The following is an 11,928-nucleotide window of genomic DNA, read 5'->3' on the forward strand; positions in this document are numbered from 1 at the left end:
CAGTACAATTTTTAACTGACTAGCTCAAATGATGGCACATATCTTTTATGTTTTGTCACTTCCGCTATAAACAAATAATAGAATATGGTACTTTGAAAAATAGTCAGAATTCAACTGTAACAATAGCTGCAGATGCTTTGTCTTTTTGCCCTGAAATAAATTATAGCTGTAACCTGGGTGATGCAAAAAGTATTTCAAGACTCCTGCTGTCAACAAATGCATAAAGAAATCTCTGTACTTAATATTTTGGATTGTAAGTACAATTTTTTTTTTTTTCAAAAGCATTTTGAATACATTGCAAAATAAAAATGCTCTCCTTGTCTTCAGTAATGTTGATATTAGGAATATTTTCATGAACTTGAAACCCTGAAAAACAAATATGGCAAAGAAAGTGGAAGTCGGGGTATTTACTCTTTCCTTTAATGACTGTATACTTTTCTGTGTGATCCAAAAAAGAAAATACAAGACTTTGCCTTCACAATACAATAAATTTACATAAGCAAGCCATCAATAAATGTAGTATGCAGTTACTGTTGGGGATTAAAAAAAAAACAAAAAACAAAAAGCAGAAAAAAACCTTCCAAATCCTCCTATTAATATTTATCTTTCACATTTCAATGGGGCAAATCACAGTAGCCAGTTTGGCACCGAATACTCTTGGATTTACTCGAGGCTTCTGAAAAGATGTATGAGCTTACCGTCTCATCACTCATGGCTTCCACCAGGGCTCCAGCAGGGGTGGTACTGCTGGCAGCTGCTGTGTGGTCCAGCTTCCAGAGCCACTTAACAGCAGATTTTACAGTATATTCAGACACAGGAACGGATTTCTCTTGCCACTTCATAAGATCCTCAGCAGCCCTGCAAGTGACATTAACTATAAATCAAAAGTAGCGAAAAAAATACTGACAAAGCAAAATGGTGGAGCTCTTCTACTGTTAGTATTCTTATGGATTGTTATGTAATAATACCAATAAACCACATATATTAGCTCTAGACTTGCAATAAAAGTAGAGGTAAAATGAAACCCTTACAAAAATAACTGTTTTTCAAGCCAGCTGTTGAAAGCATACCCAAGAGGGCTACAGTACTTTACAGTTCCTGATTCATATTTATCCTTTTGCTTATTTATCACATATTTATTATAAAAGCACATTTTTTTTTAAATAGGTGTACAAAAAACAGTTTGGTTTCTCTTTCCAAGACTTGCTGCGTGGCCCTCAGATCGCATCATTTTAACCTACTTCTGATTTTTTAAAAAGAGCTGATCTTTATTTGCCCATCAAAGTAGGATTTGTGAAGCAGTGCTTTTCAGTATTTCATTGGCCAAAGGCCCTTTGTCTTTGGCATTACAGAGGTGCAAAGCGTATATGCATGTATACCTGCTTATGTACACATGAAAAGACAAAAGATAAATCTAAAAAATAACAGGTTCCAGTCAAATAACTGGTTCCAGGATCTGTGACATTCCACCAAGCACCATTCTGAATCATTCCTTGTAAACCTAAAAGAGAAGTACACTTTTTCGGACTCTTTTACAGAAGTAATTTGTAAGCTGTATTGTCCTTTGTCTCCCTCCTGCAACAAACAGAAAAATCAACGAACACATTTATTGTGCCTCAATTTTGACTTAGCTTAGCACATCATCTTTGAAGAAAATACTGTATGTGCTTCTTGAAAGCTATGGAAATCATCTCCTATTTTTAAAATGGAGTGTATCATAAGGTAGAGAATTAAGATAGGGAAACACAATCAAATCTGTAGGATAAAGCGTGCATAAAACAACATTAAGAATCATAGTGTGGTTGAAAGTAATCTTTAGGGAACCTATTCCAAATTTGTATGGCCCAATTTGTGCATCATTTTTTCATAGTCACAAAATTCCATTCATATACACAGACCCAAGCTTATGACTTCAAACACTTATATAAAAATGAGAATTTGTGCAAAGATGCACAAATCTGAATAGCTGCTTCTATTTTTCTACTGGTAACTAAACCCAGATTCATTTACTCATGTTAAGGAACAAGCATTCGTCTTTTGTTATGGAAATTCGGTATTGTTTCCTAGTCCTACTACTTATTTCTGTGACCATGGAAATCTATAGAAATACAAATGACTATGCCTGTGTCTATGGTACGTGGGGGAGTGTATATTCAGCTGTAAGGCAGAAAACTGTACTGCCTGAAGACACAAAAATACCCAGGCAATCAGATGGGACCTCACCGTTTCTCTCTATGATACTTAGATGCATTACTGAAGCGCATTACTGCTGTTGCAAAGCATCCCTTGTCTTTCTGTTTTTCTACATGTGCTACGTTTGTGGACGGCTTGTATCACCATTTGGTTTCTGTTAGCCTTTATCCTCTCCTCAGGGTAACAATGGTTTATTTGTTACATGGAAGCAGCAAACTCAGCATTACTCTGGGTTAACCTTGGTGGAAAATCTATACATATTGCCATGACACAAATCACATTATCCAAACGCACATCTGTGTGATATAAGACTCTTGTTCTCCAACAACAGACAGACATGGACTCCTTTTCTGCTTACCGAACGAGGTTAAATTTGGCAATTTGTGTCACCTGTTCCACAAGAACCATAGAAAGTGCATCACGGCATAGATCAAATTCGGTTGGAGCTGCAGTGCCAAAATCCAAAACAATGACAATGCGCTGTTCTTGTATCACTCCAAATATCAGCCGGCTTTCACTGGTTAACCATTCCATTCGTTGCTGATACAGCTCAATAGCTCCCATTAGACACTCCACAAAATGAAGAATCAGTTCTTTTTTGGCTGTCAGCTTTATTTAAATAAGGGAGAGAGAGGAACCGAACATTAAAACAACACAAATGAAGCCCCAAGCTTAGCACAGCTGCACTAACTGGTTTGCAAGTGCCAGATATGCCAGCCAAGGTAGCAGTGAAAACAACCCATTTTTCTCTCGCTATTTCAGAAGCAAATACTTGACAAACGTATCTAAGCCATAACAGAAAAGACGTTGCAGTTCGTCCTAATTGCCTTTCATAATCTTTTTATACGAGCATGGGACACTGCCAGTGGGTTGTCTGCCTTGTCTGTCTCAAGACCGGAGCAATTAGAGTGAGCTGAACAGGAGCGAGGATGGAGAAAGGGCTGCAGAACAGATGGATGAACAAACAGGAACACAGACACTTTGTACCTTCTTAGACCAGAATTTTGACTGGCTCTTAAAACGCTGCACAGCCATACAAGGGGGTGAACAGTTTGGTGCTGGGGCACTTCAATCTCCACCTTGTCTTTAGCATTTGAAAGGAAATGTAAAAGGCTTCCTATTTGTGCTATTATTTCACTAACAATGCCCAACATTACAGCTTAACTATTTAAGGGAAGGGGCTTAGTCAAATGCAGTCGACAGCTAAAACTTCTCATGTCATAACAGTAAATTAAGAAAAACGTTGATTCAGCACAAAAAGAAAGAGACCCTCTCTATGTATGTATCTACGAATGTTCGCTGTGCAAAAAGATCTGTGGGCTTAAAAACTCACTGCAGATTCCAGTAAAGATATATCCCCAATATCTCTGACCCATTTAAGCTAATTTACCTACTACCTTCTACCCCCAACTGCCTTCCCAGGACTAGTCCAAAACCTTGGAGCTACAGATGTTTGTAAACAAGAATATTTCTCAGTGAGAAATCAGGCTGCAAACTCCTTTCTCTCCTATGTATTTTTCACTGTTCTTTACTGTTAGCTAGGGCACTGTAAAACGCCTCCCAGACACACAGCAGGCTGTCTGCAGATGAATGGAGGCCTGGGAAGGAGCGCTCACTAAGTCCAGTTTCCTATCGCTGCCAGACTCGCACAAACAGCTTACTGCACTACACTGATCAAATTCTGTCTTAAAATAAAGCACTTTTCTTGCGCCACCCTTTTGCTTCTAGTTGGCCAGTCCAGATTCCCGTTTCTCTGAGGGGCTGGAAGACTTCTGGCTGTCCACTCTACATTAATTCATGGCAGTTCACATCCATTTATTCTTGGACTAGCATGACTTTTAGCATATAAAATAACAGCTCTTCTCCGTGCCTGCAATCTGCCTTTCTGGAAGCATCCAGGGCCATTCAAGTCTACCATTTCTCAGTCTTCTTTAGTCTTAACTAAATACAGCAACATCAACCAAGACCTCTTACAAGATTAGCACTCCCTTGCCAATCATCCTACTGGCTCTTCCAGGTACCTACTCCAATTGAAATTGCTTCTTACCCTGTGGTAACTGCACATAATATCATGCACCATATTCTAAATGAGGTCTCCCCAGATGTTGTATAATGGCACCGCTACTTTAAGACTACCACAAATGTCTTTTTCCCTGCTCCAAACATGCTCTATGATTAAAAGACGTCATGTAGACATTTCATACAGGATTAATTTAATGAAAAAATGAGGGAATAAGGATCCTTGAAATAGTTCTTTTCCCATTTTTACACCTGGTGCCTCAGAAAAGATTCAAGCTACCAGAAAGCAAACAAACAAACAAACGACAAGCCATTTGTTTTTGTAAAATCCTTTATGAATTAACTCTCTCCTCTTCTAGCTCACATGAGTATCTCTTCAGTCCGATCCATCCTCTCAACAATGGGACAGCCAGCAGCTGTTACTAAGACATTCCTTAGAACATGAGCCCGGGCAGAGATCCAGCTAGCTCTCTATAGACCGGGCTGAGCCTTTTGTGACCCACTGGCACCGAGCAAAGCAGCATTTTGCACTGGCAATGACAGCACATTATGTTGTCTAATTTCAGCATCCCCATTTGTTTTATTGACTACAAGTACTTTAAAAACAAAAAAACAAAACAAAGCAAAAAAACTCAGCTGATCATCTTCTTTTTAAGTGTTCTTTCTTTCAAAACAGTAAATGTTGCTTAGAAACTGCAGCTTTCTTCTATGGCAAGATTTACTGCAGTGCTGCACCAAGACAAGAGTGTGAGACTCCACAAGGAAAAGCACAAAAAGATATCTAGCTTCTCTACTGCTATCACTAATATTTCAGAAAACAGAAAGAAAAAAAAACAGATCAAAAGATAAAGTTCTCACACAACAGATGTATGTATGTATTTCGTGTCACAGGGAGACATTATAGTCATATAATTCTACTTACAGCGATAAGAAGTTCTAAGTGCACAGGGAAGCTACCACAAGTCAGTTCCACTTACATTATACACGCTGCCATCGTGTGCAAACATGTATTGAGGAAACAGACCATCTGCATACCGAGAAGCCACAAGTTTCCCCAAAGTGGTCACATAATCTACAGTAAAGGTTACAAAAGAACAAGTTGTTAATCATCAGGATTACTTTCACTATGTTCTGTTTTTCTAAAGCACACGCAACACAAAGGAGAGTAGTTCTTGCTCTTGTTATCGTGTGCTTTGCTTACTATCTTTCTACAGAACTGTAAAATCAGAATTCAGGGAAACCTTTTTAGAGGAATGAGAGGGATTCTTTAGATATACCAGGCTTTGAAAGAGAAGGAGCATCTCCCATAGCAAAGTACATGTGTCCTTCAGGTACTCTTCAGATTGACATGCATAGTATCCATTTATGAGGCACATGCCTCCATACTGATCTCTGGACATTAAGAAATACAAGAGAAATTCTAATGACATCGAATTACCATTTTTTTGCTTCCTATGTTTATGTTGGGGTCCTGGGGGCACCAACAGTCCTGGGTTACCCTGATCAGCCTCATCTGGGGCTTCCACCCACCCACAGGGTGCTCAGGCCTGGGCACCCAGCCTTTGCTTCTTTGGCAAGGTGTGCCTGCTTCAAGCCATGGTGGGTGCAGGATTCCTGGCTAGATCTCTCAGCCCTGTACTACAGCCTTGTCTCCAGGCTTGTCTCTGGCTCCATCTCCTGTTTCTGGCTGCACTCCCTGGCTGGACCCTAGAGCTGGTTCATCACCTCACCTCATCTGGGAGTGCCACTGGACGCTGTTACCAGCACCCTGCTCTGCCTGCTGTGCTCACACACTGCAGGGCTGCGTCCTGGTCAACCCTGCCTGGGCTGTGGTTGCTTCTGCCTCCTGGCTCACTTTCTCCTCCTAAAGCTGCCCTGCTCTTGCCTCTGCCTACCAGTTTAGTCAGAAGTGGGGGGAGGAAAGCACACTGTACCATTTACAGGCAAAAAATAATCTATGTGACTTTAATAAAAGAAAGGTTTAAGCAATTAAACTTCTGTATTACCCACTTACCTCACAACAGGACTTGCAAATATTTGTTCATCAAACAAAATACAAAAACAGGGACAGATAATGCTGTTCTCTTACACAACTAAACGGGTGCAGAAGTGGGTGCAACTAAGGAAAAGGCCGCACTCTGCTCTCTTTCAGTAGCTAGAAATCTTCTGCAGTAGTTCCACTGATAGGAAAACATTAGGGGAGGGGAATATTTAACGTCACAAAGCAGCTATTCTGCACAGCATGCTGCCCTGCTAAGTTAGTACGTTCTGCTCCTAAAATTACACTGTAACAACATTAACCCCGCTCAGCAGCGGCTTCTTCATCTACAGCACACAGGATTCCAGGGTCTGCACTGCTGCTTTTTGAATGTCCCATGGCCACAAGCCAGCTGAAATCTTAAATTATGCAACCTAGAACAATAGCAATACATTACAACTCCTACTTCTCAGGCAGTAGGCTCTTCAAAGAAAAGAATATTTTACCATGCCTTGCAAAGCACTATTATGGCAGTGATTAATAATTATTAGCAAACTCTTCCCCTCCAGCTGTCAGATAACTGCAAAGGAACATTTTTCTATAGCCTAATTTTGCACAAAAAGCAGCCTGTATTCTAATCAAATTTAACTGCTTTCTTGAAGCTGGTTTCCTGGAAATAATATTCCCAAGCAAGTTGGCTAGCCTGGATGATTAGTAGATTTCAGATTATGGCACTGCGTATATTACATCTGCCATCTAAAAGTGGGCAGAGTCTCATGGGGCATTATTTGCAGGCTAAAGACTAACAGCCTCAGCACTGACTGTTATTTCCCAGCTGTAGCTAAACTATGGAGGACTTGAACTGGAGCCTGGAGTAAAGAAAGCAACTACACAATTCAGTAAGAAAAGCCCTTTTTGGGTACTGAGTCCTCAGATCAAAAGGAGACGGAGTTCCACAGTTCTCCAAACTGGCAACACCAGAAACAGGGGATACAGATTCCCTTTCTGCCACTGTGGTAAGATAAGGGATGACATATCTCCCCAGTGGACACAAGGGTGCAAAATGAGCAATACACTACAGAAAAAATTATTTTAATTGCTTGTTGATTTGTCTAATACCTTTCCTGTGCTGGAATCCGATTTGTGACAAGATCTGTGACAAGGTCAATTTGTTTCTCTTGAGCCCGTGAAGCTGAAGCCATTCAGAAGACGAAATGAGGGGTTGTACATCCACGTCCCACTGACTGACTGTCAGACTCCATTCCTTCTCTTCTGATTTCTTTTTGTGGTCCTCATGGAAACTTAAATTCTCATGGTCTTGTCTGTTCTTTGAATCAAAGGCATCTGTTGTAAAGAGAAATGGAGGGATAACAACACTTACACTTAAAAAAAATAATAATTGACTTCAATTCTTTGTTTTCTTTAACATATACCACAGTACTCTCTACACATGTAGCTTAGTTCTTGTTTTCCTTTGTTATACCGAGCAATAGTCTTAATCTGGAAGGCTGCTCTCAGTTCTACACGTATACTTACTGCTATGTTTTTTTTCCCCCCTCCATATATATTCACCTTCAATTTATTAAAGAAAACATCTCTCGTATGCTGAAATCCAAGCCCAAACAAATCTAAGTCCAGCTTGCCAAGTGGCATTTCTTCCAGCTCCTAAGACGTCTCTCCTAAATCTTGGGAATGAGAGTTTGTAGCAGGCATCTAAAGAGTGTCAGAGAATCACAACATACATACTAGGAGCATTATGCAATAAACAAGGATCCCTTAACAATGATATGTTCAACATCTGTCATAAGCAATAGCACTGCTAGCAGCAGATCCTGATTTTATTGAGAAGATAGTGAAACTCCCTCATCTCACATCATTTATCACAATTGCAAACAATGGCACTGGCAGCATCTGCTTCAGGCTGCAATGGATCGTGTGCATGCACAGGATCCCTTGGACATGAAAGTCCATTTTCATATCAAGTTCTGCAGAACAGTGAATGTATCTCAGCACTGATTTGTTGGCTTGGGATATCTCTGCTTGAAAATGGGAGCAGAGGCAGATCAGAGCTTAGAGAGGCTGGGGCAAAAATGGAAGTGACGACAACAGTAATTCTCTTGTTCCTCAGCACAGAGGCTCTAGGAGGACTTTGGTATTTCCTGTTCATTCCCAAAATACTCTGCTCAGTTAAATACCCTTGCTGTATCTAAGTTTATTTTCTGAGGACATTTGATGTTTCTGGCCATTTTCCCCAGCAACAACATTATCTGGAATATCCAAGCCCTCCACTTCCCATTTACCATAAGCCAGATGAAATGTAAATATACTGTGCGGACAAAATGGCTCCAAAACATAAAGGGTACTTCTATCCTAAATGACTATAAATAACCCTCGGTCTGGTACGGAGTACCATGGAGAACTCACTGCTGAGATCAAATACTACAACAACTGACCTGGTTACAAGGGTTCATTAGACAGATTTGTTCCTCAGTTAATCACACATAGAGGAAATGAAAATGTATACTCAGAAATCATCCTTCAGTGAGAGCCTTCTGCATGGGGCATGCTGGCATCAGCTTCTTCCCAGTCAGCAGTGCTACCAGCAGGGTGCTGGTTGGCATGCCTGTAGAGGCTGCTGGCATCTTACCAGCCCTCCTCCTCCTCCTCTCAGTACAGAAGCAGTAACGACAGATGTTAACTCTAAAGAGACACAGGTGAAGGTTTGCAGCTGCTCTGGCTTTGTATATACTCAGGCACTGTTTATAGTCATTTGAGCTGTCGTACCCAGTTTCCTCCCCAGAAAAAAGGCCAGAACAGCACCCTATACATAGCATGGGTGAGACTGGCACAGCTTCAGAACATTAGCAATACAGTTAGCAACATGCACGCCACAGTTTAGCAAAGAAAACTCTACATCACTCAAGAAAACACACTATGTGTGTAAAAGCAATCCTGAAACACTCACAGTCACTCCAGGCAAGTGTCTTACAGGGGTTGCCAGTCATGATGGATCTCTCGATTGATAGCTCCTCTTTGCTTTCTTCTTAAGAACCTGAGGAATTGTCATTAAAAAAGAAATAATAATCTAAAATAATGTCCTTAACAGGTCAGTATGTTCTGGAACCAGCTGCACACAAGCCCAGGCAATAATAAACTGCAGATGATTAAAGTAAAGATTTTCCTCAAGGAAAATAATAGTATGAATTAAAAAGAAAAGCTGCCTCCCATGCAGCAGAGGCAGATTTGACAGGGACATGCTCATACTCTGAAATGGGAATGTGGGTATTGGTAATACGGTTTCTCTTCTTCCCCTTTAAGTTATCATTCAAAAAGAGCCAATGCAGGAGTTTCCACACGGATATGCTACAAGAACGAATGTGATGTTTTGGCCTACCGCCAGCCATCCCATTTCTGAGTAATCCTGGCAGTGTCCGAGACGCAGTTTTGTGAAGAGATTCATAACTTTGCCTGTAAGACCAGAAGATGACTCACAAAGGAAAAGAATTAAGCTTGTGTACCTGTACGTGTGTGTGGTATAAGGCCTGACTGTGACTGAAAGACAACATATGAATAGAAAATAAAATGCCAGAGGAAGCAAGGTAGCATATATTTGCTGAGTGTGCTGCTTTCAGACATAGCATTTCGGTTCTTGTTTTAATAAATAAGATGAAAGGATGAGGGATGTTTACGAATCACCAATAGGCCAGCTGCTAGCTACTGTCATGCAGCAGTTCCTCCTATGGGAAAGGCCAAAATGGGATAAAATAATAACAGGACTGCACAGCCTTCTTCCTCTGTGGTTTTGTTTTTTTGTTTTTGTTTTTGTTTTTTTTGTAGAAGTGGATGTGCTATTTATTCCTCTTGTAGATATATTTATTCCTCTTACGTGGGTTAAAATACCCGTACAGAAATATATAAACCATTCCAGGCTTTCTCCTCCTCATATATACGGACATTAATAGTAAGAAAGGCAGGGAGGAAGTTAAAAAGCCAGGATTTAAACACCCGAGCATTCAGCAGATGCCTGCTAGCACAAGAACACCCGGGTGGCAGGGACTTGGCATTCCACCACTGAAAAGGAACATTGGCGATAGAGGAGCTGAGGCAGACAGCGCCGGCAGTGAGACTTATGCCGTCCCTAACGCAGTGCAGAAGCAGCGCCGCTATGCCCTGACGGTAACTGCTGACACACACTTCAGGTGGAGAACAAATCCCAGACACCATCTCGTTTTGCGTATGCCCAGAGGTGTGGCAACAGATTTTCCTGTGCTTCGGATGCCCAGAGCCGCTTCCCGACCACTTCACCACCACCTGTGTGTGAAGTGCTGGCACTGCGTGTAAAGGAGCACTGGAAAGGCCATGGAGCGGCCTCAGTGGAAAATAGCAAATCTACCTCAGCTCTGGGAAAAGCATGCGAGTTCAGAAATGACGACAACCAGGAAAACCACCAACCCAGATTCTCAACCAAAACACACTATTTTCAAAAGGTGAGCATGAGTTCATCCAAGTACAACTCACACCCATCATGTGCTGCAAGCTTTTCACAGACGTGGCTGTGCTTGCTGAGCCCATACAATCATAGATAAACAGAATGGTTTGGGTTGGAAGGGACCTCAAAGCCCACCCGGCCCCAACCCCTGCCGTGGGCAGGGCTGCCCCCCACCAGCTCAGGCTGCCCACGGCCCCATCCAAGCTGGTCTTGAGCGCCTCCAGGCATGGGGCACCACGGCTTTCTCCTCGCCCCGCGGCGCCCCCCCGGGCGCGGCCCTCACCTGCCTCTGGCACTGCCATGACGGTCGCCGCCGCCGCCGCCCGGCTGTTGACCTGGAGACGGCCCGGTTGCTACGGGCCGGCCTCCCCGCCCCCTCGGGGCCTGCATGTCGGGTCCCGTGCCGGTGCCGCGTTCGTTTCCCCTCGGAGAAACCGCGCTGAGGAATAAATAGAACTGCAAGCCCTCAGGCACCAAATCTTGAGTTTGTGGTGTTTGCTTGTTAACCTTTATGTATGTATTTATTTCTCTTGCCCCTCTGTTAAGGGTACAGACTTGGGTGTACAGAAGGGCTGTGCGAGGGAAATGCGAGCAAATTCATTGCTGACAGATGCCACGATGACCAAGAGCGTTTGGTGCTGTAGGGACCAAAATGACATATGCCGTGCATATGGAAGGAGAGTCACAAATATCTGGATCAGAGTAAGCAATTGGCAGTATTTATATTCAGGTTGAATATTAGGAAAAACTACTCAGAAGGAGGGGTGAGGCAGTGGCACAGACTGCCCAGGGAGGTGGTGGAGTCACCGTCTCTGGAGGTGTTCGAGAACCGTGTGGATGTGTGCCTTAATTTCAGCTGAGATGGAGTTGTTTTCTTCAGAGTGTCTGGTATGATGCAATGTTTTGTTTCTAGGAGAAAAACAATACTGATAACACACCAATGTTGATGTTGCTGCTGGGCAGTGTTGTACAGAGCCAAGGCCATCCTCAGCGAAGGCCCGGTGAGCTGGGAGGGGACAGAATTAGGACAGCTGACTTGAACTGGCCAAGGGGATATTCCATACCATATTCATGCAGGAGTTTTTAAGGGAGTTGGAGTTCATCTCTCTCTCTGTTTTGCTGCTTGGACATCAGCTGGGGAGTGGTGAGCAATTGCTCGCTTGTTGTATACATTTATATATATACATAGTCATAACTATTGTCCTTTTCCTTCTCCCTATCTTTGTAAATAATTTTATCTCAACCCACA

General features: G+C 42.3%; 1 protein-coding gene across 3 annotated transcripts in view; it reads right to left on the bottom strand.

Moving 5' to 3' along the window:
- Positions 1 to 11,004, bottom strand: part of VWA3B (von Willebrand factor A domain containing 3B) — a 68,750-nt gene extending 57,746 nt beyond the window's left edge. For all 3 annotated transcript variants that reach the window (XM_040655369.2, XM_004938476.5, XM_004938475.5), the window contains exons 1-6: positions 10,963 to 11,004; positions 9,156 to 9,242; positions 7,310 to 7,534; positions 5,190 to 5,284; positions 2,552 to 2,802; positions 699 to 858 (exon numbers count right to left, since the gene is read on the bottom strand). In XM_040655369.2, the coding sequence (XP_040511303.1) occupies positions 699 to 858; positions 2,552 to 2,802; positions 5,190 to 5,284; positions 7,310 to 7,534; positions 9,156 to 9,195 (771 nt within the window). In that variant the 5' untranslated portion in view covers positions 9,196 to 9,242; positions 10,963 to 11,004. The remainder of the gene's footprint in view (positions 1 to 698; positions 859 to 2,551; positions 2,803 to 5,189; positions 5,285 to 7,309; positions 7,535 to 9,155; positions 9,243 to 10,962) is intronic.
- Between the last annotated feature and the right edge of the window lie 924 nt (positions 11,005 to 11,928).

This window comes from Gallus gallus, chromosome 1 (assembly GCF_016699485.2).
Source record: "Gallus gallus isolate bGalGal1 chromosome 1, bGalGal1.mat.broiler.GRCg7b, whole genome shotgun sequence".
Lineage (NCBI taxonomy): Eukaryota > Metazoa > Chordata > Aves > Galliformes > Phasianidae > Gallus > Gallus gallus.